This window comes from Gobius niger, assembly GCF_951799975.1.
Source record: "Gobius niger genome assembly, chromosome: 8".
Classification (NCBI taxonomy): domain Eukaryota; kingdom Metazoa; phylum Chordata; class Actinopteri; order Gobiiformes; family Gobiidae; genus Gobius; species Gobius niger.
In genome coordinates this window covers 9,881,527-9,906,864 of record NC_136859.1, presented here as the reverse complement: position 1 = coordinate 9,906,864, position 25,338 = coordinate 9,881,527, and the positions used below count along the sequence as shown (strand labels likewise).

Genomic DNA, 25,338 nt, shown 5'->3' with positions numbered 1-25,338 from the left:
AACTGCAGCAGTTTTGTAAAGAGGAATGGTCCAAGACTCGTTGTGCACAGGAAACGTAGTTATTGCTGCCAAAGAAGGGTCGGACAGCTATTCAATCCAAGGGTTCACTTACTCATTCCACGCTGTCCTGTGAATGTTTACATGTTATGGCCAATGAATATGTGAAAAATCTAAATGTTTGGGTGGTTTTATTTGAAGCAGACATTGTTTACTCATTCTTTTGATTATGATAAAGATCAGACCACATTTTATGACCAATTTTGGCAGAAATGTGTGAAATTCTAAAGGGTTCACATACTTTTTCAGCTCAATATTAGTTCATGAATAACTAGTGTTTATAGACAATGACACCGTTTTTCTTACTATGGATGCCATTTGTAAGACTTTTGACCGTTCAAAAGATCAATTGTTTTTAGTTGTGCTATTGTAACTGCCCTTGTTTTACATTACTTAACCTCTTCGACGCTGAATTCCGACAACCTCTTTCAGGATAGAAAAACTGCCGCCGGCCCCATCATCACATCCTGACTGTCAGTAATTTTTCCTTCTCCGACGTGTCAGTTTCCGCCTGTAATGCGCTCACTTTAGACGTCAACTGTGCGCATGACTTTTGTTCATATTACGCTAAAGAAGCAGAACGTGAAATAGAGCAAACTACCACGTGTGGTCTCCCAAAGCTGCAGCCGTCATCGTGTAACGCAGAGGTCAAGGGCAGGGCAGGGGGTGAAGAGCAGACACTGGGAAGAACAATGTGGTCTCAAAATAAAAGACTCAAGGACTGAATGAAGAGGCACAATTAAAAACAATCTTCTTTTGTGCAGCTAATAGTTTCAGGATGCTGGGGCTGATGCACCATAGTGTCCATTAAAGCCCATGTGCCAGAAAAAAAAAACCTAATAATGAATGAATAGCAAAACAATTCTGTTTGAATATTATGATCAATGAACTATCCAGTCAAGTGTATGAGTTTTAACTGATTTATTATTCAATACGTAGGTTTTTAATAAGTATAATTGAGTACCCTGTTAAACATATGGATAAAAGATTCTTCAAGTCAAATAATACATCGTTTCCCCTTTGCACATTACATATATTACTTTTTAAAATGCATAGGGCACAGTCAGAGTCATCGGCTTTAAGACACCCTGTTTTGACATAATCTAGTCCAAAGTAGTTCTCATTTAGACCCTTTTTGATCCAGTTTAATCCTAGCTTGATCTTGATCCGTTATGAGGTGGTACTTGGTATGAAAAGTTTGAGATCTGAAGCTGTTCAAGTCAAATAGCCTGATATCCATGGTTTTCCCCTCTTTGTAAATGACAGACAGGCAAACGCTGTAGTTACTGTATGAGCATATTCTTTTTCATCATTGGCTCATCTCATCACTATGGAATACGGTGCGCTTGATTATTTATAACCTTTTGCAATGTCTTTTTTATATGGTTGCATATTCAAACCAAACAGTCTAACTCTTTGAATCTAAAGGGACCCTCCACATAAGCTTGCTAACTAAAAAAGAAAAAAAAAAAAGAAAAAGGTATTTGCATGTCTCTCTTTCTTTGAGGGTGCGCTATCTGCGTCCGTCCGCGGCGCACGGGAACAGCAGCGGTCGCTCTTGCCCCGCTTCTGAAGAACCTAACGCTCGAGTGCGCAGTGTGGAGGGGCCCATTAACAACGCCGGGGCGATGATGAGCTAACTTAATTGCGCGCTCACGTCGCTCGTCCCACTCGCCCCTCGTTGTGGATGTATCCACGGATGCTACTTCACGTGTCCCCCCCCACCCCACATCCCTTCGTCTGCGCGCTGATCATCATCGGCATCATTATGGTTCCTTATTATTAGGGGAGAGAGAGAGAGAGAGGCAGCGGTGGTGGATGGTGGTGGTGGTGGGGGGGGTGATCCAGCAAATCAATACAGGATACCTTTTGCAGCGGTAGTGAAAACGAGGGGGGGTTGGGGGGGGGATAGCGAGGAGAGGAAGGGAGGGGAAGGTTGGGTGGAGAGGTGGATGGAGGAGGAGGAGGAGGAGGAGGAGGAGGGGGGGCGGGCGGGCGCTGAATGTGCGCGTAGTAGCGGGGCGCTCTCTCTCGCCTCAGCGTTGCGGCCAGCATCGTAGTGGCAGATCGCTACAATCCTGGAGGGAGCCGGGTCGAGAGTCGCTGCTGCTTTTGGGGGGTTCCCACGTTAAAAGAGACAGAAAGAGAGAGAGAGAGAGACAGAGAGAGCGAGAGAGAGAGAGAGAGAAAGAAAGAGGAGGGAGAGAGCTCGCATGAGGGGGACAAAACAGAAAAGACAGAAAGACACAAAAAAAAGACACACAGACGGACCGGACGGAGATAGGCAAGTGCACCGCTATCAAACGCGCCGACCGTTTGTATTTGCTGTCCATACTTCCTTTATATATTTATTTGTCTTATCGATTGATTGCGTTTTAATTACTGCCTTGTGACAGGAGGAGCGCCGGGGAAGGAGGAGCGTCAGGGCGCGCGGTGTGTTGTGCTGCTGTTGTTGTTGTTGTGCGTTTGTCTCGGAAGACTTTTTTTAATTTTAATTTTGTTCCCCTTTTTTTGCATAGAATATATTTGTTTTAAATGAAGCCAATGCGCTCCCGACGCGCCTCCGTACAGCATGGTACATGTCTTCTTCTGTAGCCTTCATGCAAAATAGGAGAGGAGTGAGCGTGCAGCTAGAGACCAAATACAATAGTAAACCAAATATAGTCCACATAGAGCATCCAAATAAGAGTGTTTAAAACGGCGCCTTTGACACTGTTCTCTCTCTCGATACCAAAGCGAATACCGGCTACAGAAGACTCCAGCGGACTGTTGTTGCCTTTTCCCCCCCCCCTCCACGCCGTCAGGAAGCTTTAGGTGGCCCTCTATGTTTACTCAAGGAAAAGAAAATAGAGTTTACCAAAGGCTTGCGTTTGTAACTTTCTTCTTGTAGCTCGAGAAAAAAAAAGTCCTATCCTCCCTGTCCGTCTGTGTGTGTTTGTCTTGGCTGCAAAGGGAAGGGACCAGCACTTGTATGTATGAGTCTATGCACATAGCAAACTAGAATCCACATGTAAATAAAAGTGCGCAGCTGGGCTTCATGTTAAGCTCTCCAAACCAAAAACACTCCCAACGCTGTCTACCACCACCTCCACTACTACAACTACTACTACTACCACCACCACCACGAGAAGAAAGGGCCGAGAAGACTGACCAGAGGACCGAGCTCGTCCTGCCACGTTATTCGCCAAAGCAAAACAACACGCAGGACCAAGATCATGTTTGTTCCGCTGCCGGTGCCGTTCGTGTTTCAAAGAACTGCCCCTGACCTCAACGCCTGGCGCCTCAAGTCCCCCCTGGCTCTCCGCTCCAACTCGGGTAAGAATCCTGTTTGCTCTCTCCTCTCCTCTCCTCTCCTCTCCCCCCCATCCACAAACCTCCTCCATGTCGGTCAAGCCTGTAGCTGGACCTCGCCCCGCCTTTGCTCGGAGCCCGTTGCGAAAAAAGAAGGGGACGAATTCGGCGAGAGCGCGCTCACACACTCGCACACCTATGCCACAGTCGGTACCTTTTAGAGAGCGCTCCTAAAACACAAAGAGCATGTCCCAAAAAACAAAACAAAAAATACGCATCCCTCCTTTAAAAAAAACATTGTGCCAAAGCTCCACTCCTCCCGTGAGCGCTTGGTTTGATCCTCTCCGCCTAAATACGTCCCTTTTTTTTAAACGGGGTTATCTCCACGAGCTCCATCCTTCTCCTCTCCTCCGCTGCCTGCGCCTGAGCCTCAGCCTCCGCGTCTCCCCAACTAGACTCTCGGCAGGCAGGGAATATTCATGCCAACTTATCGATCTCGCGGAGATCGATTCCTGGGCCGGTAGAAGCAGAGGAGAGGGGGAGACCTAAGCAGGAGAGTATTGGCGCACTGGCGGAGGAGTGGAAATCGGGGAAAGCGTTGTTAATTCACTTCGAAGCGATGTCGTTTCGTGTCTGTGTTTCAACCGTGGCATTTGGATGCGCTCCGCGGTCGGCGTTTTTTGTGTGTGTGTGCTTGAGCTTGATTGATAGAACTGTGTGTTTGGGCTGCGTCTCGACCAGGACTTCCCAGAGATGTCAGCTTTTTCCGGGACCCCCGCGCGCGTACAGATATAGTACCCCCCGGTTGATGCTCGGCTTGGTTTTGTGGAGAAGCGGGGTAGTGTTGTGTGGATGGATGCGGAGGAGGAGGAGGGGCATGGTACCGGCTGGCTGCGAGGCTCAGGCATGGGGCGCCGTCTGTGTTTCATCTGCGCTCAAGCGGAATAAAAGACGCATGGTGGCTACAGCGTGCTGCCGACTGTCGCTGTGCCCAAAGCGTCAACTGTTTTTTTTTTTATTCCTTAGAAAGGCTAAACCAAGCAACAGCTGTTCTGCACCGGTTTGCCTATATGCACAGAGGGATGGGGATGTCCTTACACCTATTTGGGGGCCGTGTTAAAGTTATTCACCCGGGCATGAGCATAACGCGGAGTTACTTGCGTCTTCGTGCGTAATTGTGCGTAAATGTAGCTGCTGTGTGCACCTTTGCCGGTGGACAGTTTCTTAAAGGGACAGTGCACCCCGCCAGGTCCAGACCCAACTGTGAAACGTGCCAGTCTCCAGCTTCTTCAGTGAAGACATCAATAGTGCGAAAAGTCAGTTCAAAGCAATGGCACATGCTTCCCCCCTCGATCTGTTTTTTTGTTGAACATTACTGGGTTATTGAATTTTAAAGCTGCGTTATGCAACTTTTTATGTGGAAAAAAAGTTGAGAGTTGTGTGGTTTTGACCTTGTAGTGACCACGCGGCTGTATGAGTGGTCCGCATGGCGCCTTTACTTTCCATCACAGCGGTCTCTGCAGCGCTCCAGGATCAATTGTTTTGTAGGTTTTCTGGTGAGCAGTGAAAACTTACCAGAAACTCTCAAAACAATTGACCCTGGAGTAACTGTGATGGAAAGTAAAGGCGTCATGCTGACCACTCATACAACCGCTGGGTCACTACAAGGTCAAATACGCACACATATAAACTTTTTTGCTCGCTTAAAAAGTTGCATAATGCCTCTTTAAATTTGTATCTGCTTTTCATGTAAAACGTAAACATGCCATTATATTATTTTCAAGTAATTGACAAAATCGATTTTACCAACAAGTTTACACCGGTCAAGACCATAAGTGGAATGGGGCGATGTGTTGGATGTTGCATTTGTGTTTGGCAGAAATGTATTGATAATAGTGACTTTTACATAAAGGCAACTTATGCATGATACAGTGTGAGTTTCAAAACACACTTGGACACCTTTGCATTTGTGTTTTACTGCTGTGACATCAAAGCAGTGTAGGTTTGTTTGTAGATTCACAGTTCTTGAGAAGGAAACGGCCTTGGCGTGCAGGATTACCTATTGATTGTCGAAGGAAAGCCCAACTCATTTCTGGCATTGAAGTCCGATGTTGTAACAGAGATCAAAGCTCTGAGGCAGTGGTTTTCAACTGGTGGGTCAGGAGTCAGGACCAAAATGTGGGTCTCACTGGGTTGTCGGCCTTTAGCTTTGTACGGATAGAAGTCTGTCTGGAAACTATGCCATAACAGGTTGCTTTAAACTTTTTGTTATTTGGGTTGCGGCTTGTCATGATGAGTGGAAGGCGTGTCTTGAAGCTGCAGCATCGAGAACCACTGCTTTAAGAAATTATGACTGGAGGTTCATTTTCATTGGCTGCGCTGAGATCAGGACTTTCCAAAAATGTTCCAAATTATATTTTTCCTTCAACTTTCAACATCGTTTTTCTTATATCGGTGTAAATAACATCGTCTCCTCCGTTCTTCACTTCTTGTTCTGTATATAGCAGTCACACCAACGCATTAAAATTGAATTCCAGGTTGCCCCATCCCTATGGCTGCGCACCTGAACTTTCCCCCTTCTCCTCAGTCAGCAGAGTGTGACAGCGAGTGGGTTGATGGTGGCAAGAGAGGGGGGGGACCTGTTAGCTGCCATATCTCCGCCGATGCACGCGCACTCACCGGAGAGCGTTACAGGAGTAGGGGACAGGGTGAAGCGCCGCCAACCTTCGAGAGGAGGAGTTTGTGTGAAAAATGGCGAATGTCAGAAAGAGATAAAAAAAAAAATAGAGAGAGAGAGAGGGAGAGAAAGGGAGAGAGCGGCGATGACAGGGTGAAAAACGAGGAGGGAGAGGAAAACGCGACTTGAGCTTTGAAAGGTGAGCGTAAACTCCGGATGAGCCATTATGTCCCAGTGTCCTGCATCTGAATAAGCGGGTAAACTGATGGCTCGCGCATGCACAGCCTGCCCCCGTGTGCGAGCGCCCCGATGGAGGGATAACAGCAAGGCACGGAAGTATTCTAATAGTTGATGAAAAAGATACCACAAAACCACTGTCCTTCTCACATTTAAAAGGCGTTGGCTCCGAAAGGTGAAAGGTCAGGACAAGCATAGGGCGGACGTGGATGCTTTATTCATGATTTTGCCGGTGTACAAACATAATAACAAAGCATTGCAATCTATATATGTATAAAGCATATTTTTTAGTGTTGTTACTGATACTTGGGCTCAGGGTAGCTGCCTTTTCTTTTTCTGTGATTATTATTAGAGTTTCTTTTAGATGTTGCAGAGCTACCACAGTCAGGATTTAAGCAGCATTAGCCACAATCCAGCCGGACTTACTATTGACGGGATCTTATTTTGAAAAATACATGCATGGAACATAGCATCCGTTCAGTGAGAGTATCAAAATGAAGGGTTTGGAAGAGGACCACCAAACCTATTTAAACCTAATGTCCCGCTCACAGAAAAGTTATACGAGTCAGGTCTGAGACTTGGCGTTTTGTTTTTTTCTTCATCATGTTATCAAAAAACCTTGCAATTAAATGAATGCTTGTATTTGATTGTATAGTATTTGTTGGGTGAAATGTTATGCAGCGTGGCTTGAAAAAATAACATTGTTGTGTTTTTTTTTCCTCCAGTAAAATCGTCATTGTATTGATAAGCCCCACAGAGGAACCCATTCTAGTGCACTGAAAGTAGCATTGCATGAAGCTCATTTGGTATAGAAGGTTCCATTTAAATTCATGGATTGCTCTACAGTCTATAATTCCCCATCCCTCCCTAATATCCCAGGTTTATCGACCCAATACCATCATGTGCCATTGTCAGAAAACCTGGGTACAATGATTTGCGTCATTCACACAGTTTTGAGCATTTTTTTTCACTTTGGTTTCTTCTTCTAATGCTTAACGCTCCAATCTGTATTCACTGAAGTTTGGTGATTACACAGCGTGAAACTGTCTCCGTTTTCAAAGGTCAAATTGAATTCTGACCAGCGCAGTCTCTCAGACCTGTTTGTCTTTGATTTTCAAATACAGTATTCAATTTGCCTTATGAAGGTTTCTGGTTGATTTTATCCAAATAAACTGTTTTTGCAAGGTTGGCTGTGTGCGGCAAATTTTCAAAGCGGAAAATGGCTATGCTGAATACCTCTTTTTTATTTCCCAGTTACATGAGCAAGAACACTTTGGTCAGAACCAATTCATTGAACTAACTGTCCAAAAATGATCTTTTTTATGCTTCTATTACACAAAAAAAGGCCTTGTATGGAATCTATCCCTCAAAAAAAGCACACAATACTGTATCACTTTGGCAGCCCATAAATAACGCTTTCTTCTCTATTCTTTGAAAATCTCCCTTCTGAGACCGCTTAGCTCAGGCCCCCGAGCGCCAACATCTCACCCTCCGAAGTTCGGTGGCTCTCGACTCGATTTGTTAAGCTAACTCGCCTCTCCAAAGTGTTGCGTCTCCTTGACTCTTTTGAATGCCGAGGTCATAGGTTTCAGCCCCGCACGACCTCCCTCTGCCCCCTCGTGCTTCCATTCTCTTTCATGTAACAACAGGCCTGGAGCACTAGCCGTCTCCTTTGGGGAGGGGGCAACACATCGGTATCAAGTCGACACGCGGCGAAATGTGGCTGTGTTTTTCCACAATAAAACAGCAGTTCAAAACGCAGTATTTTTTTTGTTCTATTTTTAATGTGGAGGGTCGGAGTCGCCGCCACTTGATCCGTCTGTGCGGTAAACGCGGTTCCGCTCAGCGTTTAAACGCCGTATAAAAGTTTAATAGGACATAGAAGAGGGAACCGCATCGCGAGGCTTGGGTGTGATTTGATATGATGGGCTATGACAAGGCATCAAGGAAACCTGCTCCTCTCTCTCTGTGTCTAAATACAGTCCATCTCGGCTATGCACCTTTCTGTCACAGGCCATTAAGCAGCGGCTCAGACCATATAGGGGCTAACGCTGTCCAGCTTGAGCCATTCTCACTATGGTTACTTGCACACGCTTTCGAAGGTGGAATTCTTTTTATTGTGTTTTGGCTTTGTCCTGTCTGCTCTCGCATCGATTGAAATTAGCAGAGGTTTGGAACCGTTTTCAACGCTTTTCCCGATCGTGTATTGCCAATCTGACGTGTTCATTTCTCACACAAAATACAGTTTGGATTGGTGTTTGCTAAACCTTCTTTTCTATGAAACCCAGTTGGATCATGACCATGTTGCGAGACTTAAGGGCTGCTTGGAAGTGTTTGGAAAACCCGGATCGCGATTTCGAGTCGCGATCCGTTGATTCGTGCAGCACAAGTGCGTCGGCCTGTAATTTTCTTTGGTTGGATATGCAGTTGGTGTGTTTCAAAGTCAAAGTGTTTTATAATCTGTAACCATTGCAAAATAAGGATCACACTTGTACTTCCAAAGCCTGGTGTAAAAGACATTTGTATCAGGAAGGGCGTCCAACCTAAATGTTATGCCAAACCAACATACGGGGCAGGTTGATGTGGAAAGGGAAAGCCCAATAGGAAAAGGAAGAAATCTAGCTGGTAACACACTATATTTAACCTAATACAAAGGCGCGTCATCATTTTTAAATTGCAGTGACCCAAATACACTGCAGGTAGACACCCTTGGGTTTAAAGCCAGCCCTTAGGAAAACATCAGTCCCTATCATTAATCATCCTATGGTTCTGTGCCCTTTAGCCACTATCAGGCATGTTTATGTGCTTCCGTTTCCCGGTGTGCACCGCTACAATACATATGCATGGCCTTTCCCTCACTCTGGGTAAGAATAACTGAAGTCTGTGAGCGCACGGGCGCAAACTAGTGTGTCTGGGTATAGATTGGTTTGTGGAGGGGAGTGCGCCAGTCGCGGTGTTAACATGATTGCAAATGACAAAATGTCAACCTGGGTTTGTTAGCAACATAATGGGGAATCAATAGACACGAGAAAGATGTCAATACTACATGCTTTATTGCATTAAGCTACCTCTCTCCTTCTCTGTGGCCTCGTTCCCCTCCCACTGCTGCGTGCTCTCTGTCACAGCGCTGCACTCGCTCTCCTCCGTGTACCGGTGGAATTAGATTGCCGCATACGAGCCGACCACAGGCTTTGAATGCAGCGGTGGGTCGACTGCACAGGACTATTGCAGCTAATGGGCTATTTACGTTTATATATTAGGCCCATGTCAGTGCCACTCATGCAGCTCGACAGTGTGACGGCACCCAGAGGAGCTGCGGCAGTGATGTTCATATCTGTGAATGCAGCAGCACATGACGGATTTGGCTCCAGTAACGGTAGAATAGCTTGTGAGAATGGGTAAGAACTGTGCATTAATAAAACTACAAACATTTATGGCAGCTTTAAAATGAGCTCAATTCAGATACAACAATGGAAGTGCTTCAGCAACACCTGGCTTTAGCCTCCTTCATCATGTGCTACTTGAAGGTTTTATTAAGTATTAAGTATGAAGTAACCTAGAGAAATCAATGTGCGTCTGAGCTGGTAAGTTGGTTTTAAGAGAATATCATTGCAGGGACGACTGTATGAAACTGTATGAAAACCCAAAAGCAAAGATGAGCAGAAAAACCTTCTGCTGTCTTTTACGCATTACTCATCATTAAAAGTGACAGGGGTACGTACCAAGGTTGTCCCTTTACATCTCAACTATTCTCAAACTGTACCATTCATTGTCATAGACTGAAAGCGTAAATAATAAAGGGAAGTTGTACAAAATGTTGCTGGTTGTCCAAAGAAATTCTGTACGGACAGACTTTCCTGTACTTTCCCTTTTAATTGCATGAGCTGTTTACCGAGTCTGTCTGTGAGTGTGACGCGTTCGCTAATGTTCTGTTAATAGCGACGCTCTCCCTCAGCTCATTAGCAGCACTGAGTGGCATTGAGTTTCTCCAGGGAGCCGGGACACACTTATACAATACATCCTTATGAGCCATTAGCGTATTAAAAAGCCCTATCCGCACTCTCGCCGCGGCTCGTGCGCCGAACAATGACCTTCTCACAAACACCATTAAATATGCACGGCCCGCAAATGACAGACACCACCGCCGCGGGACGCAACTACCATTAAGCAAATCTATTCATTTTAAAGGCCAGGCATTTGCATTACCGCCATTCGGCTCGTGAGAAAGCGCTAATGTTTATGGTGTTTCTAATTGGTTTCAACCGGAAGTTTGTCGGAAAGTTGGGGATTGTGTCAGGGGGGAATTTGGGTGGCCAACCACGGTGGCACTCGACTCAGAGGGTTTCAGGCGGTACAATGAGGGTTAGTGACAAGTTCTTTGAAATATGTTCTAAAATAAATTATGTTCCGTTAGCTTGTTGTAAGTTCAATCACCAGGGAATTGAAATAGAGTTCCTCTCAAATCGTTGATACAAAAACACTATAAATAATGCAAAGCAATATCAAATACTAGCACACAACAGGTGGCAGGAAAGGGGAGAGTTCAGCTTCCTTACTGTCATGGTGGATGAAGCAGTCCTTCAGTCAGATGAGCCGGTCAAACGGGCCCCATCCAGATCATTGTTGAGTCAAAGCTAGTCTTAAACTGTCCACTGAGAAGAGCGTAGTTCAGCTTGGCAATGGATGGACGGCCATAATTTGGTGAATGCTTGGATTGTGCTGGCCTCAGGAAGATGGAACACTTTTGATAATACATGCCAAAAAGTGTATTTTTCCCCCTTGCCTCAATTCTTAGTTTTATTCTCACACCGTCTAAGTTCCAAAGTGAAAAAATTATACTTCCTGCTTTAATTAAAATATTCCACGTTTTGTAGCCATCCCTGTCCTTCTACCACTGGAATAATCCTGTGCTTTCCGTCAGTGCATCCGCTGCAATCCAGCCCAGCATTTGTGATAATCAGAGAGCGGCTGAGCATTCCCCACTTCATCAGCCTTGTCCGAAAACCATGGAGAACACATGCGGCGAAGATCGCTAGATTTGAGGACGCTTAATCAACACATAAACACATACAAAGCACCTGACCGCAGTCGGGGCTATTGATGATTTGCACAGTCTCCCGTGGGTTTGTTGCTCCAGCCCCTTCAATACCGCGCACAGAGAGCACTTGACCTCTCCTTGTGTGCGTGGGGGGGGGGGGGGGGGGGGGGTTCCATACGGTCAGCGCGGTGATCAGGACTGGAGGGCCTCGCGACATGCCGCCAATCACTTCTATCAGGTAGTACAAACAACCCCCCACCGACGGTATTGGACATTTGATTGGCCGATTGTGGTTATTCATTGAGCAGCGTGGTGGGTACATTTGTGGGTTTCCTTTGAAGTAGGAAGTTGTACTCTGAAGTTGTACAGTGTAACTTGATAATTAGCCTAAACGAGTGTGATGAAATGGAGACCAGTTTTCATGAAATTTCTATTTACGTACCGCTGAGGATATGTCGAGAACTTCTTCCTTTGCAAGTGCTGCTACAGCCTGGTAGACAGAGCTTCTCACTAAGGGTTGCTTTAGTGTTGAAGACATTTCGCGTCTCACCTCATGAGGCTTCATTGGCAGCGGACATTTTTAGCCGCAGGCTGGATTTAGACTGAATCTAATATTAGGTTACCTTTATATAGGTTTCACCCATTTATTCTGAAAGCTAATCTCAACCCGTAACAAGGTGAACCTCTCCCTATAGATTCAGTGTAGATCCAGGCTGCTGCTAAGATATAGTTGTTGATGAGGCCTCGGGAGCTGAGAAGCGATACAGTATACGTCCTCAACCCAAAAATATCCCAGTACAGATGATGAACTGAGAACCATGGAGGACTTCTGTATGGCAGAGAGCTTACACAAACAATCTACAATGGCTGTAATGTGTAGACAATTTCATAGAGGTTGGGGTGAGAGCGACGCATTTGCAGAAAGGTGCGTGGTTCAAATCCCACTTCAGCACCGTCCTTGTGCCGCTGGGCAAAGTACTTCACCCACTCCACCCCATTTTTGGTTTCGACATGCGAGTTTAAGTACTACTTGGGGCCAATCAGGCAAAATGTTGTGCTCCAAGCTTGGCAGGAATTCTCTATGGGTCGAACCCTTTCAGAAATGCCGGTTGACCGGTAAAAAATCCAATTTGTCAAACATATAATTTTACTGGTCTCTTCTATTTGCCTCTAGGATAAACACACTGGTCCCAATACGTTTCTGAAACACAAGGTTCAAGGCAACATTCATGCCAAAAATCAACAATTTGGACAAAAGAAAAAATAATCGGTTTCATCAGCTCTACTATCGTCTTCTCGCCTGAATTGATACATTTTCTCCCCCACAAAGGTCCTCCATTGGCTATTCTCCATTGACTATTCAAGTGAAGTAAAATACAAAACCGCCGTATTTGACAGAAGGATCTGTTTATTTTGCTCTTCCATTTATTGCTCAGCGCACATGACCCGGAGAGTCTATTCTATGAAAGGCTCCTCTCTCGTAAACAGCCCGACAATGGCGCTGTCTCTCCGTAGTTGATTGTCGGCGCCTGTCACCTCGGGCTCGCCTCTCATGTGCCAGTAGTACATTTAGATAATAAAAATCCGCCATAAAACCCGGAGGTCTGATTGGGTTTGTCCCCCTCCAGAGCGCGCGCCTAAATCAGGGTCCCTCTCTCCAATTCATTTAGCTGATAAGATTTATGGTAATGAAGGCCTCCCATTAACCTCCGCTGTCCTTCAGTGTAGGTGGGTGATATATTGTCAAGAAGATAATATCGAAAATGTTGTTTGGGAAATAAGTCAAATATGTTCTCGGAGACACCAGGCTTAAAGCTGCACAAAGCCGATTCAAAAGGAAAAGAAAATTGAATTAAAAACAGTTTTTTTCTGTCTCTTTTTGAATGTATTCTTTTTGGGTCGGGGGAACCCATAAGAAATCCACGCTGCACTGTTTTTTAACCATGGAAATGTGACTCTATTCTATTCTAATTTAAATGCCTGCACTTTTTATTCCACATTTAGTCAAAGCTATGATTAAAATATTGCAACAGTATTGTGTGATTATTCCAATAGAATAGATATTATGTTATGGAAATTAGTTACAAATCTTAATGTAATGTAGAAACAAAGCATCATGTCGTAATTGGCTCATCAGTCCCACCCTCTTCAAAACTTGTTGATCAGGATGTAAATTTATTTTCTTCATAGACTTTTCAAAAACAGAATAATCAAGGTTAATAGAATAACGGCAGCCAGCTTTATGGAAGCTCATGACCATAAAACACACTGTTTGAATGAGAATAATGATTGGAATCCATTATAATGATTTAAAATGATTAAATGATTGGAAAAACAATAGAGATAGAAAAGCTTTTTGACATATATTCAAGTATTTGGTATTTTTCTTGTGTTATGGTCTGCTGTTATCACATTACCGGCTACATCGTTCTTTCAAACTTTAACGGGAAGTCTATTGGAATTTTGCATGCATTTTTTTTTTTCCAGACTCCTAAAGTATGTGGGACTGTTGAACATCATATACTTCATTTGTAGAATGTGCCGGGAATCCTTTCGTGATATAGTGGCTTACACAGTCTCAATTGAATCTTTCAGTAAACCCTGTAGTTCAGACCGCCCAATACAAAGTCTCTTACTCCACATACCATCCCTGAATGGAAGAGCCTAACAAGTGAAGCCTGGCTTTCAAAAGTATAGTCTGGCAATAGAATCCAGATCCAGATCTACAAATATTAAAACCACGTGACTTAAACAGTTCGTATTTCAGTCTTTTCTCAGTTTATGCTCCTGGACATGTTTAGGTAGTACATCATTTGGATATGTTTCCCCAAATCGTTCAGCCCGGTCGCCCACGTACCCCTCCTTCACATCACACGCCGCTGAGATGGAAGCATGTTGTCAGACACACAACAGCCTGTCGCTCCTTTGAGACGGGGGCTGCTGAATAGTATGTTTAATCTCTCCTCTTCTCTCTTTCTCTGCGAGCGCTTTGCCTCCCGTGATCCGCTCCATCCTTCCGGCTCTCCGTAGCTCTCCCCGGCAGGAGCGCTCTGTTCTGAAATTAATCTGTTGTACTGCACCACCTCCTCTGCCTTTCATTCCCATAGCCAATCTCTCTCTCATCTCACGGCACACGGAACAAAAAAAAAAAAGAAGAAAAAAGCCAGTTCCACAATATTAAAAATTACTCGAGGAATGACTAAAAGGAGTCCGCTGTGGTGCAGCTGTTATTGGTTTTCAGCTAAGCACACACCTGCCTGTGCTCTCGGGTGTGTTCTAGGTAATAGCGTCTTAAATTAAATGCATGCCATGTTAACAGTAATTTCAGATTGGAAAACATAAAATTTGCACAGTGGTTGTTGTTGTTGTGAGCAAACCCTGCAAAGAAGTCTCTGAGTCTATTCCTTCGGATCCCTAGTTTATTCTCCATCCGTCTGTTCAAGCCTTTGTGAGGAATAGAAAGTTAATTTTTAAATCCACATCATGCACTATCAGTCCTTTGAAGCTGCTTTTGGACACCTTGGCCTTGATGTTTTTGTATAACATGTCTTGAAAATACCCCAAGGATTTTAGATGGTGTTACGTGTAGTTGTACAAAACACCAGCAGAGGGCGCAGGTCTGTCCCTGCTGCTATAAGGAAAAGGTAGAGGTTTGAACAGTGAACTAATAGTCTGTATTAGTGTCTTCATTTAATTTTGATAGATTTTTGTGGAGAGTATCAAAAGTATACATTTTTGGAAGCTTTATTAAATAAGCAATCAGAAAAACAATGTTGCTCTGGTAAAAAAAGAAAAAATTTGGCAGAAATGTCCATTTGGTCCTTCCAATCAAAAAAGTCAATGAAACCATTGTCATATTTTTCATGGAGTTACCATAGCGATAGAACTCCCCATTTACTCTAATGGAAAAATTTGATTATTTTACCAAATGACAAGGGCAAAATGGAAAAACAAATCAGTGTGCAAAATGGGCAAAATCTCATTGCTTACACCATAAGGTTTCCAAAAAATATATAGTTTTCATACGAAAATCCCACCACAGTGGAAATCTAAACATACTGAACTGGACTATAATGCTTATTTGCAAAGGGAAGACCTGAGCAAGTTTGGTGAAGGTATAAAATATGATATATAGCATTTTTGTGTCTTTTAATGTGAGGCACCGTAACGAAACTACCAAAAACAGATCCTTTACTCTTGATTCTTTTGAATGCCGTCTTTATGCTGAAACCCCATTTATCCTCTGAAATCATATTTTGGTGGTCCCAGCACACTGGCCCTCACTGTAGGGGGGTTGTCTGTAGGCGTGACCCCACTCCCTCCCTCTCCCTCTGAACACGTCCCGCTGCCCTCGCTCCTTTGTGTGCCTGTAAAGAAGGACATGGGAGGAGGGGGCGCACATAGGCCTGACTAAGTGACCTCTCTCTTTCTCTCTCTCTCTCTCTCTCTCTCTCTCTCTCTCTCTCTCTCTCTATCCCTCTGTCTCTTTCTGTGTGTTCTGTCCATTTTGTCGAGCAAGACCCTCACCCTCCCTCCTCTTTTCATCCTCCCTGGTTCCCCCCCTCTACAGGCTGGTTAAGTCGCCATGGCTGTTGGCCTTGGATGTCCTCTCTCTCTATCTGTCTCTCTGCCTTTCTCTATGCACGCCATAATCATTAGCAATTTGTTCTGTGTTCTTTCCTTCATTCAAATTGCATCAAAACAACAAGAAAAGAAAACCCATAAAGACTGTGATAGCAATACGTGTGTAAAGAGGGAATGCAGATGATGTCACAGCCTAGCAACAGCATGGCAACTGAAGCTAAATGAGTGCCAACACCATAGAAATCAAGTGGAGAAACAGCCTTTGAACACGTAGCAACTTTTCAGAATAATCTATTTTTCCTATAGCCGTTAGCATTAGCCATTAAACAACACAAATTACAAACGATCCAGATGTTTTTGGCTGTTGTCAACCCATCCACCACATTTCAAGTCAAATCCTGGTTAAAAATTGTGACTCAATGTATAAAGGTGTGAAAGTTTTCAATTTTTTGGTGTCAGATTTAATGTTGAATGTTAGGAAGCAGACATGCCATACTTTTACATAGGGACTGGCTTCACCAATCATTTGTATGAGGAAAGAACCAGGCTATAAACTTTAAATACAGACAAGTTCATGCCGTTCTCTTATTGAGACATTTTTCATCATTTGTTCATGGCCATCAGTCCAAAAATAATGAGGTTTCTGTTTAGACTGAAATTACAGTAGTGGTAAAGGGTTATGGAAGACCTCAGTGATTTTTGCAACATATAGTGGCTTCTTGTCAATGTGTCCTTCCTTCCCGCCCTCTCTCTTCTCTGCTTTACTCTCTTTTTCTCTCCCTCTCAAGTATTTGACAGCGGCGGTCCGGTTGCCAAAGTGTCTGCAGGACACATTAAGGCCCATAAAAGCCCGGTGTGCGGCTGCTCTCTTAACCACCAGTCAGAGGTAGTGCACAAAAGTGACTTTAAATAAGTCTGTGATTACTCCGGAACATGGGGGGACGCTCAAGTGGGCAGCCAAGAAAGACGGCGGAGCGGTCGGCAGGTACAAGGCCACCGCGTCACCCTGTCTCTAAGGTAAAAGACGAGAAAAAATAACAGAGATGTATATTAGCTTCAATCAAAAGGACAAAGCACGAGAGAGGAAAACATTGTTGCAGGCTAAACGTCTCCTCCCCATTTTTTGTAAATTGGCCACATGCTGCCTTGAGTGACAAGTGTAATCATCAGTCAAATTATGATGGGCGAAGGAGGGGAAGCGCAGGAGGTAGGGAGTTTTGGGGGTGGAACATGGATGGGGTAGCGGGATTCTGGGGGGGGGTATATTGAAAGGAAGTGCTTTGATCAGAGAAAGAGGGGGTGGTGGAGCGAGCGGACATACATGGAAACCTGCTGTCCACACACCTGCTGCTCCAGAGATGGCCCACATTAGATGCAGACAAGCCAAGTCTGCTCATAAGAACCATGCTGAGATGGACAGTCGGAACCGCATTCCTCATTTTTTTTTGTCAAAGGATTTGTTATACTTTTATACCTCTTTGTATAAATCGCCAAGCTATGCGTTAATATTGCAAGAAGCCACCAAAAAATGACTGAGACTAAGGTCTTCCATCAGACTGAGAGTTACACAGTTTGCATGCTCTCCCTGTGTCTAGGTGGGTTTCCTCTGGATGCTCTGGTTTAAGCCAAAACATGCAAACTGACAAACTGACATGACAAAACCTATATCTTAGAATCAGGAGATATAGTTTCCTGACCATCGGCCCCCTACTTCCCCCGACAGGGTGTTTCTCAGGGTCAACTTGTGCCTGAATACATTTCCAAATGAGTTTTCAGGTCTGCAACCGAGCAAATGAACTAAAAATATGAAAAGCATTAACAGCACAGAAGGAAGTCCTGACGTCAGCATTTGGCAAATAAACCACAGCAATATTCGGACGGTTTTGAATAATGGTGCCATTTCCTTGGAACAAATAAAATCCTTCTTAAGGACTAAGCGCTAGATCCTTTCACAGATATATTTGGGAGACATTAATCCTTAAGCCTGTCAGATGATTGGAATAACCTTAATAGAAAATGTGAATTTACTTCCTTCTGGAATGCTAATGACTTTCTTCTCCTTGCGGATTTGGGAAAATAACTATTTAAGTCACTACATCAATTAGATGATGGCAAGATTTAAATGATTATTCTTCTCTTCTTTTATTTCTCCTCCTACTTCTTCTTCTTGTTCTTCTAATTATTCTCCTTCTCCTCTTCTTTTGCTTCTTTTTCTTCTTCTCCTTCTCCATCCCCTTCTTCCTCTCCTTCTTCTCTTCTTTTACATCTTCTTCTTCTTCTTCTGCCTATTCTTCTCCTTCTCTTTTACTTCTTTTTCTTCTTCTCCTCCTCCTCCTTCTTCTTGTCCTCCTTCGCCTTCTTGTCCTCCTTCTTTGCCTTCTTCTCCTTCTTCCAATTCTTCTTGTTCTTCTTTTTCTTCTTCTTCTTGTTCTTCTAATTATTCTCCTTCTTCTCTTCTTCTACTTTTGTTCCTTCTTCTCCTCCTTCTTCTTCTCCTCCTTTTTCTCGTTCTAATTCTTTTCCTTCTTCCATTTTTTCTCCTTCTCTTCTTTTACTTCTCCTACTCCTCCTTCTTCTTCTCCTACTCCTCCTTCTTCTTCTTGTCCTCCTTCTCCTCCTCCTCCTCCTCCTTGTCCTCCTCCTCCTCCTCCTCCGTCTTCTTCTTCTTCTTCTTCTTCTTCTTCTTCTTCTTCTTCTTCTTCTTCTTCTTCTTCTTCTTCTCATTGCCACACTTGACCCATCCTTTATTAGAAATCCATGTCCAGCTCTTAAGCTATAAGTCCATGAGCATGGTACTGAGATAATTAGCCTATTGTGCATGTTGTGCATGTTTTGGGTTGCTGTGGACCGCCTGGAGGAAACCCATCCACGTCCAGGGAGAACATGCAAACTCCACACAAAATACAGTACATAAAAAACAAGAAACACATTACAAATGATTTATTTTCACATGTTCGACACGACGCACAAACGCCGTCTTATATATGGCTGCACTTTGTTCACCGACGCCGGCTCTCGACTCGCGCTAACGAGGTTTACAGTAATTAGGAGTGCTGATGAAGCCCTTTGATTCCTGGGCTGTGGCGGCGCGCTCATTAGCGTTAGACGGCTAGCGTAGCGGCAGTCACATCCTATTAGCCCGGCTCAATGTTCACCGTGAATTTGGAGCCGGAGATTAAGTGGAGATGAAAACTGGCTGCATACACGCACACACGTGCACACGGGCGTGCTTCGAGAGAAAAAAAAAAAAAGCACTTTTGACTTTTGTAATGAAGAAATTCCTTCCTCCGAGCCCAATTTTAGGAAGATTGTGCTGAATATAAAGCTCCTCTGTGCTTTGAATAACTTTTAACTCTGTTCCAGTGGTATGTTTGCGATGAATATCATGACTAAACCATGACTAAACCCGAACACATACCAGGACTAATCAAGACTAAACCAGGGCTAAAGAATGACGAAACCAGAGGTGAATCACCCTGAACCAAGTCTTAATTAAGACCTGAATCACTAATGCATAAGTTAACCCAGTCTATAGCTGAATTTTGTTCAACCTCGGCCGCTTGTAGCCCACGAGAGCATGACAAACAATAAATAAATTACTTTTCATCTTGATACATTTATCTTAATTCATCTCCTGTGTCTATTATGGAGACAAACGCTCAACCTTGAAAATACTCCAATGGATGTCTTTTCTTTCTGTTGCTCTCTACTCTCAGTATTCATCAAACTACAGCCACACTCTCTCTCTCTCTCTCTCTTTCTCTCTCTCTCTCCTCTCGTCTTTGGTGTGATGGAGTGATTATTGAGGACGCGGCTCCTGTGTTTAACGCTGGTTGATGAAGTCTGCCTTTGTCTGTCTGGCACTAACCTGTCGCAACCGGGACACTGCTTATAGCAAAATCAATACACAGAGTAGGGTTGAGAGAGAGAGAGAGAGGAAGAGAGAGCAAGCGAGAGAAGATGCAAAAAAGACTTGAATGGGAGAATTAGAAAATCAAAACATAGCTTATAAAGAGAGGTGCTCTAGTTTCCGCACATATAAGCATTTATGTAAGATATTAAATGAATAATGTTATGCAAAGTTGACTCTTTAGAGCTTTTTACTATGCTAAAATGTTGTTCCCTACATCTGACACATGCTTGGAGACGTGTTTCTCCTTAACTCACACTTCTTAGAACATTTTAACACCGAAGAGTTCCTAATGCAGAACATCAGCCTCTTGTGGAAGTAGATGCCCGATATATTAGCCACATCCACAGAGCCGGAGAGGCAGTGGAGGTTTGTTTTGAAGGGAGGAGTGTCAGAAACCAAGAATGGGAAGCTTCAAATAAGCCGTTTTAGAATAATGTGGCATTTTCTAATTAACAAATTGTACGATAGTGATCAAGATGGGTTTAATTATTATTATTATGAAATATCAGTGAAAAAGTGAAAAACCCCGCTTTGAAAAGTTGGTGGTTGTATAACAGCCGGTTCCTGACAGCCAAACTTAAGGCTCAGGGTATTGTATTTCTTTCTGTTAATTATATGGAAAAAGTGCAACAAAAAGCACTATCCCTTGTTACAGTGGAATTTCCATCCTATTGCCATATTATGAAAAGTAAAGGGCACAGTTTTTTTCTGAAGTTGTTGCCTGTATTTCCTGCAAACGGAATTTGTCTGATTGTTTTTCAGTATTTCATTGGCATTTTACCATTTTGTCAAGCAAAAGGACACTTTCTCCTTACTAGGGCTGCACGGTATATCACCAAGCGGTATTGCAAGAAGCCACAATACATTGCAAAATCCCCGAGGTCCTCCAGCCGACTGGGATTTGCACGTGTTTTGCAAACCTAAAAATGAGCACAATTTCAGTTCTCCTCATAATTTTTCTAATATAGTTTTATGCCGCCCTTGCAAAGACTACATCCTCAGCTCTTCTCCCTCATAGTGGCTGCATTCTGTCCTGCCAACCCCTCTCCCAGCCTTGACCTCAGGACCCGTCCCGTCCCCCTGATGAGCTCACGTGATTGTTTAAGTAGCAGTGAACTGGGACAGCCCCGTATCTGGACAGGCCCATCAGCCGTCGGTGTGTGTGTGTGTGTGTGTGTGTGTGTGTGTGTGTGTGTGTGCGCCTCTGTAGTATCTTCCACCGCGAGTGAGCATGTATGTAACAGACAGGACGGCCATGGCTCTCCTCCCTAGAGCCAAACGCCGGTGTGAAGAGGTTTTGTGAGAGAGGCACAGCTGGGAAATGAGAAATGTAGCCCCCCCACCCCCCGCCCTCCTGCTCCCCCTTTCTCCCCCTCCCAACCCATACTATACTCCCCATACCGGCACCTCCATCGCTTTATCCTCCCCTCAGGATAGAAGGACCAGGGGATGGGAGGGGGGGGTGCAGGTGGAGGGGTGGATGGGCGGTGGAAGGGGGGGGGTAGAAATGGTGGTAGGTGGGTGTAGGAAGAGATGGAGAAGGGGACAGATAGGGGCATTAAAATTCATGGGCGATTTTTTTTTTTTCCCCCTGCTGAAAATCAATAGTGTTTACTATGAATGAGTGGAACAGTGGACAACAGTGGGGCCGGGGGGACAGTGAGGAGAGAGAGAGAGAGAGAGAGAGAGAGAGAGAGAGAGAGAGAGAAAGGATGGAGAAGAAGATGGACGGAAGGAAAAAGGAGAGAAAGAGGGAGAGAGAGGTGAGGGAGAGGAGGGGTGTTGTCCGAAGGGCTTTATTGCGAGATGCAGCAGAGGCCAAGGTTAAAGTCCAGCAGGGCAGAGAGGCAGAGGGAGCGAAGCGCTAAGTAAATTCACTTGTCCACTAAAACAGACATAGTGCCCTGTGAATGTGCATTGACTATTGGCCGCGGCAGTGATTTCATGTAATTGGAATTATCCGAGGTGACAGAAGAAGTCAAAATCTGAACTTAAAGGAAGGTACTTTTGCAATGGGCAGCTTTAATAGAATCACTATAACCACAAAAAAGCCTATCTGACTCTTTCTATTTAGGGCAGGGACACAGTATCTCCGCTGTAAACCTCCCAGGGCCTACACAGTTCTGCTGGACCTGCTAATCAAAGACCCTCCTCATTAATATTCACGTGGCAAAAATAAATAAATAACACTAATTCACCCTATGTTGTCACAGCTTTAGAAACAGTCATATTCTTCGGAACCTGTTGTTTTTTTTTTACACAAGAATGCCCCAATAAGTTGCGCGCTCTTTATGGAGTCGTGCCTTGCCACTAGGGGGCAGTGTCACACCCCAACATGTCCCCCATCTACTTTTTCTTTCTCACAAGAATACAATAAATGTCAGTAATTGTACAACTGTATTTGGTTGGCCTATAACCCGAACCCAATATCTTATCCACCATTTCGACCTTTAGATTCTCTCACCGGAAACACACCGACGCTTTACAACAAACATAACGTCTTAAAACAATGCCTGCAGTAACATAGGGTTCCTAAACCACGCGCCGTCTTCGCTTCACCTACTACCTGCCGTTTCCTCTTCGCAAACCATGCGTTAATTGGCCGCCGCGCATCCCTCTCTTTTTCTCTTTCTCACACAACAACAACTGTCTGACACTTCACAACAACAGACAACAACATACACCCACGCACACACACATGCACACGCACACACCAGGCATCCACTGCCACAGACTGACTCCCGCCCGCTTCACACTGGGTAGTTCTGCTGCCCTGGCCCTCGCTTCCTGCCGCTCGGAGCCCAGAGTTCAGGATGGCTTACCAGTGTTTTGATTAAGCTCTGGCTCTATGTCTCACACCACTTGATCAAAGCAGAAAAACAGACCGTCTTATACACTGCATCCTGCACCAGACATGTTACACTCGCAATCAAAGCTTCTCGCCGCTCCGCTCTTCTGTATCAGGTTTTTTTTTTTTCTTTTTAACAAACGAATTCGCACAAATGAGAAGAAATACATCATTAAAGATTGGCAACTCCGAAATTGCAATAAAGTTTTGTGATTTCGTTTTATTTTTTCTGATCCCAAATTGCATTTTTTTCTGCTTCCATTCCGTACACAGTGTCAGAATCCCAGCGTGAGGTCAATGTCTTTGGGATGTTTTCCGTGTTGACTGGGGGAGCTAAAGCATGTGCGCTCACACGTTAATGCATTTTTCTTTTCTTTTCTTTTTTTTTCATACAGCCTTGAAGAATGAAAAGAGTATCTTAAGACTACCAAGCATGGAGCTCTTTGATCAAATAGGTTTTCTTTGTAAATGAGGTTTTAATTCATCAAGCATGAATGTGATTCAGTCTTAAGTGGTGCACATTCAGTCTAGCTCCAATTTTCTTTCCGTGAAAAACAGGGTGATTATTAAAAGGTTTCTAAATAGATTACTTCAGAGAATCAGATAATGGAATTTTCTTTGTTAACACTGCTTAAGTAAACTGTAAGTAAAGCAGGTTGATGTTTTTGACTTCAGAAAAGGGCAGCACAGCAATGGTATCAACGTTACTATTTTAATGATTGCACTTCGCAAAGACTACATTTCGGTGGTACAAAGTCCTTCGCAAACGACAAATATCCTGTTTCCATGGAGTCGTTCAATATCTAAGACTCACTAAACTTGCATGTTTCAATCCTAATAATTAACTAAAGTAATAATAGGAATGAAACTGGAGTAATATTTGACCAGTCATATCTAGGGTTGTACCAATACCCATACCATTTGGGAAACGTTCTTGTTGTTTAAATGTGCTATATACATGTAAATAAAGTGGACTGGTATCGGATATCATGCAGATACAACAGATTTTTCAGGTATCCGTATCTATTGGCAACTACCTGAACCAAAACATGTTTTATATAAAAAATGACTTCATACAGATGCAGGCTGCAGATCACTGTGAGTAATGTAGCCTAAATACTGTAAAAATCCCAACATGTTCATCTGCATTACATTTTTTGCCTTCATTTAATCTTTAGAGTGGAAGCGTGACATTGGCTGAATCGAGCAGCTTTTAGACTTTGTTAATTATACATAATGAGACATCATTTTAAAGACTTTGCTGTTATTGGACTGGTACCTGGTATTGGCTACTACACTACTACTCTATTCGTATCGGATCAGATTGGAAAAAAATGGTATCAGAACATCACAAGGCAAGGCAAGGCATCTTTATTTATACCACGCATTTCATACAAGGCCACTCAATGCGCCTTACAAAAGAAGATATGCAAATTTAACATAAAGGTTAAGTTAAGGCAAAGCACATAGATAAAAAGATCAAGACATGGGAAATGCACAGTACACGAGGTCACATGCAGTATTTTTTTTTCCGGGACAGGAAGGACGAGCGGCCATTGGGGTTGGGGCTGAGGAAACGTGCTGAGGCAGTTGCAGAACGATGGGGGCGTGGCTAGGGAGGGGTATGTGTGTGCAGTTGTTGACAATCCTGAAAGTGAGTGCCATGCAAAATATGACCCAGAGAGCTCAGCCCGTATCTGGTTTAGCCCCGTGGATTGGCCTTGAAGGGAAAGTGTCGACAGCAGAGGAGAGATAAGAGGTCCAGCTGCGTCAAACCTCCTCTTTCAGGAGGAAGAGAATTATTCCAGTAATAGTTCATATATTTATAATTAATTTGCTTTTACTTGGTCTCAGCATTAGTTCAGTTCTCCAGAGCTGGTAGTTCCCTTCACAGTTCATCCCTTTTCCTCCCAAAATATAGTCGTGTCTGTACTTTTACTCAAGTAATGAAGTGAAATACTTTAAACACCGGTGAGTAGTAGCTTGAAGAATAATATTTGTCCTATACATTGCAGGTAAGCTATCTTCTTCCGGCAGTGTGCAATTTTGTCTTAGCTGAGGATCAAGGTAAAGATCACAAAGGAGGGTTAGGATCTAAACAAATCTCAACGACTATACTCCTGTTACCACTACAACAATGTGTATTCCATTTACCACTTGTAATCTAAGCGGGTGTGTCTAAACATGGAGGTGTCGGACGGTAATGTTTCGCGATACCGGGTTGTTGTGAGCGCGAGCTGCACAGGGGGGTGATATATATTCAGGCTTCTCATGCATTATGGAGAGCGCAGGTGAGGAGCGTCTAAATGTGAAGTGCCGCTATGTGAAAGGGGTTCAGGGCCAATCTCACACCAAAGCCTTTGTATTAGCATAGCATCTCCATTTCAAATCGCTCCGTCAAAAAGGCACCGGCAGCATCTTTTATTCAGCAACAGATATTGATCACTTATTCTGCATACATACCAAAGCGATATACGCCACAAAGTTAACATCAGAGGAATTTGGACTCGGATAATCCCGCATTGGCTTCGTTTATTGTTGGATATCAAAGGTACATTTGATATAATGCTGAAAGAAAGTGGTGAGGTGCACTGCCAATGATGAAATAAATAAGTGCAATGAATACGTTATCAGTAATGCTTGATAGCGGTACATTAAAAGTACTTGTTTTAGAATAACTGTATCTAAATAAT

At 43.8% G+C, this 25,338-nt stretch overlaps 2 protein-coding genes across 9 annotated transcripts in view; both read left to right on the top strand.

Annotated features, from left to right (window-relative positions):
* The window catches only part of dedd1 (death effector domain-containing 1), a 516,989-nt gene that overhangs the window by 69,243 nt on the left and 422,408 nt on the right, over nt 1–25,338 (top strand). The gene's annotated exons all lie outside the window — the stretch shown is intronic.
* Nucleotides 1–25,338, top strand: part of pou2f2b (POU class 2 homeobox 2b) — a 126,302-nt gene that overhangs the window by 53,702 nt on the left and 47,262 nt on the right. For 4 of the 8 annotated variants that reach the window (XM_079561319.1, XM_079561323.1, XM_079561315.1 and 1 more), the window contains exon 1: nt 2,027–3,372. The exons of 1 other annotated variant lie outside the window; for it this stretch is intronic. In XM_079561319.1, the coding sequence (XP_079417445.1) occupies nt 3,273–3,372 (100 nt within the window). In that variant the 5' untranslated portion in view covers nt 2,027–3,272. Of the gene's footprint in view, nt 1–2,025; nt 3,373–25,338 lie in introns of those variants that run through there. 3 more of the 8 variants (XM_079561317.1, XM_079561316.1, XM_079561322.1) reach the window with 2 other exon arrangements.